The 8,002-nt window shown below is 38.0% G+C and overlaps 2 protein-coding genes across 2 annotated transcripts in view; both read left to right on the top strand.

The window, feature by feature from the left end:
• Positions 1 to 1,476: 1,476 nt before the first annotated feature.
• Positions 1,477 to 4,056, top strand: AK88_02156 (uncharacterized protein; the record flags this gene model as incomplete). Its single annotated transcript, XM_012479790.1, has 1 exon — positions 1,477 to 4,056. One exon carries the CDS (start codon positions 1,477 to 1,479, stop codon positions 4,054 to 4,056), a length of 2,580 nt encoding a protein of 859 aa, XP_012335213.1.
• A 3,137-nt stretch (positions 4,057 to 7,193) lies between these two features.
• AK88_02155 (choline-phosphate cytidylyltransferase) overlaps positions 7,194 to 8,002 on the top strand; it is a gene marked incomplete at both ends in the record, with an annotated part of 5,802 nt that continues 4,993 nt past the window's right edge. The window contains 3 exons of the mRNA XM_012479789.1: positions 7,194 to 7,229; positions 7,370 to 7,442; positions 7,714 to 7,885. Coding sequence (XP_012335212.1) covers positions 7,194 to 7,229; positions 7,370 to 7,442; positions 7,714 to 7,885 — 281 coding nt within the window. The remainder of the gene's footprint in view (positions 7,230 to 7,369; positions 7,443 to 7,713; positions 7,886 to 8,002) is intronic.

Raw genomic sequence — 8,002 nt, 5'->3', positions numbered from 1 at the left:
AAAAAAAAAAAAAAAAAAAAAAAAAAAAAAAAAAAAAAAAAGACCATTTAGGAGGTATCAAATGTGGAAAAAATGTTATCCCATATTTCTCACAAGCAAAAATTTAACAACTGTTGCTAATCCTTCATACATATGTAAATATTTTAATAAAAAAAAAAATAATAATAAATACTTCCCCCCCGTTGGTGAGCTAATTCATTGTGAGGTGTCATAGTTTGAGGAGGGTCAACTGGAAAATTCCCCGTTGGACGAACGCACAGGCAAATGTGTCATTTTATATTTATGTTGCTCGGGCCAAATAAGTGTATGTATACCAGCTTTTTTAAAAAAAGCGGCTACTGAAAATTAATCCGACACATGTTTGTTTCATCATAGATGGGAAAATAAACACAATCATTGTTACCCCTGCACGTCGCGGGTGCCTCTCCAACGAAAGGCGATTTTGTACTTTAAACCATGCAGGGCTGAGCGTGCCACAAAACGCAGCTGCATTTTTTCTTTATGCGGACCACGGGGTGGAAATAATAAATAATCACGTACCCCACATCCATATAAATTGCGCCAGCTCGTAATGCCCAGTAGTAATATAACGCGCAATGCGTGTAAAATTCCCTGTGCCTTTTATTTTGCGCCCACTTACGCGTTTTTGCCCATGAAAAGAAAAAAGCGCACAAAACAAATTCATCAAAAAATGTTTTAAATCGTTTTGCATTAAGGGGTGGGGTTCACCATCACTATGAGTGTATGAACAATTTTTTAAGCCAAGAGATAGAAGTAAAGGAAAATATATATATATATATATATATATATATATAAAATAAAAATGAGAACTTTCATAACTTAATGTAGCGAATAAGGAACGCTTGATGCTGTTTTGAAATTTTTTACATGAAGTTTCGTAATGATCCTGTCACGCAAAAGAAGATCTCACTTGGCGCTTTCCTCCCTCCGCAGTTATCCCCAATATTTTTTTTGCATCAAATGATATCACCCACGCACATTTGTGGTATGCAAATGCGTATGTAATATATTTTTAAAGCGCTGCTCACACTTAGCAGTTTTATATTGTAACATAGTGTACGCAGGGGCCGTGGTAAGTAGATGTGATGCCCAGAACAACGAACAGAAAACAAAACAATGCTGTTATGGAAACATGTTTACTTGAGTGAAAAATATGCCCGAGCAGGTAACCCTATATCCACGTGAATTGATGCAGCTAGCCATTTAGAAAGCATCCAATAAGAAATTTAAAAAAAAAAAAAAAAAAAAAAAGAGAAAAATACAGTGTCCCCCCAAAAAAAGAAGCCCCAGTGGCCCATATAAATGTTAATGCGCCCCGCTCACCTCCCCCCCGCATAGTTACGCACAATTATGTTAAGGTAAGGACGAGGTTTTATAACCTCCCCTCCCAGATTGAATAACCCTCCGCGGCGCGCCTTTTCACTGCGCCCTTCCAATGTGACAGAATCACGAAACATGCAGAACAAATCGAATAACCCGAGCATTCCCGGTCTGCCTGGACTACCAGGAATCCCGGGCCTGCCGGGTATGCCAGGATTACCTAATATGCCGGGCTTGCCAGGTCTTCCGGGCATGCCCAACATGTCGGGTCATCCGATGAACGGCCAAGGTGTAAACAGTGGTGGACCCTACATGAACAGTAACTCGATGGGCCAATTACCCATGCCATTTCTACCAGGAATAATGCCATCTATGAACCCGTCAGATTTTTATGGAAAGAATATGATGCACATGAATCCAGGGGCAGGACCCTACGACAACTACAATCCCCTCATGTATGGACAGCATGCTAACATGAATATCCCCATGCCGCCAGGCGCTGTAGACCTTATGGGAGACATGGCGGCTATGAATATGGGGAACCCTAATATGATGAAATTGTACAATAAAGATTTTATGAATAGTAGTTCACACAAAGGGATGGGCAGTCATGTGGTAGGGGCACAATTGGGAGGAAACATAGTGAACATTCCCATGAACTACATGAACAGTTTAAGTGGAGAAAAACACGGGTGGTGTGAAATGGTAGCAAAGAATGGAAGGAAATATTATTACAACACTATAACCAAGGAGTCCAAATGGGAGAAGCCAGATGAGCTAAAGTCCAAAGTGGAGCTACGAATTTCTCAACAAACCAAATGGAAAGAGTATTCCTGTGGGGATGGGAGAACCTACTGGCATCATGAAGAGAAAAATATTAGCGTATGGGATGAACCCGAGGACATTAAAAAGATTAAACTTGAATGTGCTGCCGAGGACGCAGAAAATGAGGAGAGTGTAGACAAATGCCCAAACAGTACTAGCACTACGCATGAAAGTATGAATAAGGGAGAAAACGCGAATAACACGCCCCCCAGTGATTTCCAAAAGGAGGCGGCGAATCAAAGCACCGAAGATGCTATAAACAATGTCAGTACGGAAAGTACCACGGAGAAGGAACACATCGCCACTAATCATCTGAGTATGTATAATTATCTGTTTATGCAAAATGGGATGCTACCCGAGCTGAATAATAACGCTATGATGCTCAGTAGCAGTGTCGACGAGGCGAATCAGAACAAAAATGCACCGGAGAAAACCAATAACAAAATAAACATGGTGTGGAAAAAATTCGATAATAAAAATGACGCAAAAGAACACTTAAAAATATTATTTGAAGAAAAAAATATTAACCCAAAATTGACATGGGAAAATGCTTTAAAAATTCTGGAAAATGATGACCGTTGGTTCAGCCTGTCTGTGCTAACCAAGGGGGAAAAGAAGCAAATGTTTTCCGAGTACATTAGCCACGCTGTTAAAAGGGCTACTGAAAATGAAAGGAGAAAAAGGCAAAGGTCGAGGGAATTAATTTTTCAAACCTTAATCAATTGGAAAGAATTAAATGAAAAAACGTCGTACGAAGAATTTGCTGCCGAATTTTATAAAGAAGAATGGTGGGACTGGATCACAGAAATGGAAAGGGATGAAATATTTCAAGACTTTTTAGATGATTATCGACACAAATTTAAAGAAGATCGAAGAAAAAAAAGGAAAAAAACATCCGAAATTTTAAAAGAGAAATTTCAACAATATGCAGATAAAAAAAATCCATTAAAATGGAATGATGTCAAAGTCTACTTCAAAGATGATGCAGACTTTAATTCTTTGCACAAAATTGATGCGCTAGCTTCTTGGGAAAGCTTCTACGAAAAATATCATAATGATGAAAAAATGCAATTAAAAAAAAAGGTGTTTCGAATTTTGAGAAAAAAAAGAGATGCCTTCATCGAATTACTAAACGAATATCATAAAAAAAGTGTTCTTAATATGAAGACACAGTGGATCTTTTTTGTGTCCAAAATTTATAAAGATGAGCGTTACACAGACTTGTTAGGACATCAAGGGTCATCTCCCAAAGTGTTATTTGACGAATTTATTGATTCCCTCCAGGAACAATACTTGAGGCATAAATTATACCTCAAAGGTGCTTACAAAGAAATGGATTGTACGGTAGATGAAAATACAACCTTTGATCAATTTTTACAACTCTTTGCAACTGTGCAGAGTAAGTACAACATCCCCCACGCAAATATGAATTTTATTTATCACTCTTTGCAAAAAAAATTGAAAGAAAAAAAAAATAAAGAAATTAAACATATTAACAAAGTTGCGAAATATTTCGCCAAAGTCCCAGAACTTAAAACCAGCATGTCCTACAGTAAAGTGATTAACGTTGTTAAAAACTCCAGCAAATGGCCCGTGTTGTGCGAGCTATGTCCCACTGAGGAACAAAAAATGGCTGCTTACAATGCGTGGAAATCTTCTGCAACTTCGACGAAGAATTGCCTCTCCATTGATTCCTCAACTTCCAATTCAAATAAAAATGTAAAAAGTGGAAAACGCAAGGAATCGCTCAAAATTAGTGACTATGACTCGGAGGAAGAACACAGCAGCAGAGTTCACTCCAAGTATAGAAAATATGCCAGAGAGGAATCTGACTCAAGTAACCAAACAATAGAATCCTTACGCACCATTGATCATAATGATCCCAACTAGCCATTTTGTAATTTTTTTTTTTTTTTTTTTTTTTTTTCAATTAGCTATTTCAGTCAATTTTTTTACATTTTTTTTACATTGTCGCGCGAACGGGTAATACATTTTGATACCGTGTGTGCAAAAAAAAAAAAAATTACAAAATAGCTAGAAAATGCAAACGATCATGGATCCGTACATAATGAGCTCGACACTGCGTTAAATGACACCAAGTAGGAAGACCCACACCCCAGAAGAAAAACATTGCAGCCCTGGCCCTGCAGGTTGATCGGACACTCAAGAGAAACACCAAGGGTGATGAGTAAGAAACGAAGGAGAAAGGGATTCATGGACTCTTCCAACCGTGTACATTTCGTAGTGTAATTTGAGGGACATATATATGTGCATATATATATATATGTACATGTTGTTTTGTGCGTGTGTGCGCGCATATGTTCTCATGCGCAGCTGTTTCTCCCGCATACACACCCCCAGTAAGACCATGATTTTATGCCATTATGCATAAGTAAGCAATCTTACTGTTTTCATTTCAAATGGCAAATTGTGAAAAAATGCAATAAGACACTTTTTTTTTTTTTTTTTATTTTTTTATTTGTATTACGAATTAGCCCCTACGGCCCTGCGAATAACCCACCCCCAATTTGATTGCATATCAATAAATTTGAAATTTGGTTATTGTTTTATTAAAGGGCATGCATAAATATATATGCACACACGCATATGTACAGATATGTTTGTACATACCTTATGGAGCCTACACACAGCATTTTCATTTAAGCATACACATGCATGTGCGCACATGTGTTAAATGTTTCTTTTTATTTTTTTTTTAATGTATTTGAATAAATATTTGTGTTGTCCTTCCTTGCGCTCAATTTAAAACATAATTAAAATTTAATTTCGTCCATGCATTGAGCGCGCCGGCCGATGCAGCAGTCATAATCTAGTAGTAGTACCATCGCATTAGTATCCCACTACGCCGTCAAGCAGCAAACGGGAAAACATATCCAACGTGTATGAGGTGAGTTCACCTATTTATGTCAAAACGAATGACACCATAGAGTCTACATATGTGTGTGTTTGTTCATATGGATGACATACCCTTTAGGTTGCGTTTCCTTTATAGAATGTACTCAACAATTTGTTCGAACGTTCTTCAAATGGTTTAAAGCAAATTTCTCCAAATGATCAAGTTGTTGCGAGTCTAACAGTGCTTGCACCATTTTTTTATTTGGATTCTTTCGAACAAAATGGGCACATAAATGGGTATACAAATGAACACACTGTACATCGGTGCATGTACAGGTATGCCATAGTATCTTAGGAGGGGGAAAACGCCCGTGTGCGTCAAAATGTGCCTTCGCATGGTAAGAAGTGTTCAACATGTTAGACAAAAATGAAGCCTTCATTTTGTTACTTTTTTTTTATTTCACAGTTTTAAAGCTGAATATGGCAGCATTTTTTATTACACACATAAACACCTACTGCGTACTATCCCCGTTGGCAAAATTTTGTAATTCGACATACAACGTATTTTGTCTAAAATTGTGCAGCGTTCACACGGCCGATTCAGCGTAGGCTGTACGTAAATAAACAGATGGTTCGCACACAGTAAAGGTTCCATACATGCGCTTAGTACGCTCTGTATACGTGAAACTACGTACATATATGTGCATATATATGCGCGATTTAGGGAGCATTTTTTTTTTTTTTTTTTTTTTTGTATTTGATAAAAAAACGTACGGAGAAATTTACAAAAAATGAAAGGCGTAAAGGATTGCATTGGATAGTTTTTGTGGGGAAGCAGTTCCTTACAATTCCATGTTTGCGTTTTTACACCTGTGGAAATTACAATTGACATACCCATACACTTCCTAAGTATGTACATGCGCATATCACATATCATTACGCATAAACCATTTGTATAAGTGAATAATTACCTATGCATAGTTGTATAGCCGCGATGAGTGACCCTCTTTTATTTTTTTTCCTTAATTTCCCACTTTTTTTAGTCTAATTTTTAAAAAGTTTTTTAAACGTAATTTTTAATATTTTTTTTAATTTGATTACTGTTTGTCCGAACGAGCTGGCGAAGCCTTTACGTGTATGCGTGCGTGATGTGATGCCTTTGGCGGCACGCGCACGAATGTTACGTACGTATAATAATATATTGCGCACATATGCGTACTTATGTGCGCTCTAATATGTACATTTTTCCCCTTTTTAAAAAACGCGCAAATTCGAAGTGCGTATTTTTCCCTTTTGAACATGTTAATGGCGCGCCCTCTGGATGAAAACACAGTGTACGTTCCAGTCAACGAACATTAGTACATAATCGCGCGCGTTCATATATAGCGTTGCAATACGCGCACTTACACGCGATGTGTACAAATGTAATGCGCATCTTTCATTCGTACGCATTAACGCAAGCAGCAATTTTTCTGCCCTTTATGCGTTTGCATTCCACACATTTTAAAGGAAGTACGAGCATTTTATTTTTACACATTTATTATTATTTTTTTATTTTTACATTCATTCGTATACTGCAGTAATTCTTTCGAAAAATGTACCCATACATTTTTGTTTTTTTTTTTTTTTTATGACATATGCCCAACAGCACGTGTAACACTGTAGATAGCGGAACACGTGCGCATTGCCTGCAGGGAGCATATGTCGGACATCGGACAACTAACAGGGAATAGCGAATATCGTCTGACTTTCCCCTTTTTAGAATGGTACAATGTGCCCCAATGGGTGTGCATGTGTGTATGTCCGCATGTACGTATGTATACTCACTGATACAAATGTACACACTTCCTAGATTGTGAAAAGCAAGAGAGAAGACCGCACCTTTATTTTTATTATAATTTTTTTTTTGTGTTCTCGTCCCTTGCCACTTTGCAAAATTATGTGTTATTAAAGTACAAGGGGGAAACAAAATGTGCAGCGCGTATACATGATTTTGTAAAAGGCCACTGCTAGCCGGTAGGACAACTGTACGCGTGAATGCGCATGCAGTTCTGCGAGCCTATTTGATAAGGGTAGTTTCCACCCCATTGACGCAGCTATCATAGCGGTCTAGCGCACTAGCACAGTCTGCTTCACCCGCTCGTAACTTTAAAATCATGAGTTAATATAAAATGAGAATTAAGGTCAATTCGGCTCAATCTTTGGAGGTAAGACTGCAACAGAAAAAAGGGCAAGATCATCCCCCGGAGGTGTTCCCCATTTCTTTTGCACACGTGTACGTAAGTGTAAATGCGTACTCACGCAAATGCACCAGCCGAAAGTTCATTCATTTCTGCCTTTCTCCCAGAATGAAGATACCAAGCAGGTTGAAAATGGTGATGTGTGCAAAAATGGGAAAAGTGTAAGAATATACGCCGACGGTTAGAAAAAAAAAAAAAAAAAAAAATATAGCAGTAAAGTAAATCACATGGTTACAGAGTGATATCGTTTATAGTATCACCCAGGGATGGTCATATCGGCAGGGTGAAGCTAACGAAGTGGGCCCCTCCCCTGCCTACTCCGAGCTAAGAGTAGCCTCAATCGGGGATCCAAAAATTCTAAATCCTATACCTTAATCATAAATAATAAATAATAAATTCACGCACGAATCTGAATTAACCGCGGCCCCCTTTTTTTCTCCTGTTCTCTTAGGAATATATGACCTCCTGCACTTAGGCCACATGAGGCAATTAAAGCAAGCCAAGCAAATGGAAAAGGATGTAACCCTCATTGTAGGGGTTTGCAGTGATATAGACACAAGAAAATTTAAGGGACAAATTGTGCAAACGTTAGAAGAAAGAACGGAGACCTTGAAACACATTCGGTGGGTTGATGAAATCGTATCTCCTTGCCCCTGGGTAATAACTCCCGAGTTTATGGAAGAGCATAAAATTGACTTTGTGGCTCATGATGATATTCCCTATGCCAATAATCAAAAAAA

The sequence above is a fragment of the Plasmodium fragile genome (assembly GCF_000956335.1).
Source record: "Plasmodium fragile strain nilgiri unplaced genomic scaffold supercont1.20, whole genome shotgun sequence".
Taxonomy (NCBI): domain Eukaryota; phylum Apicomplexa; class Aconoidasida; order Haemosporida; family Plasmodiidae; genus Plasmodium; species Plasmodium fragile.
This window is presented reverse-complemented; position numbering and strand designations above follow the sequence as displayed.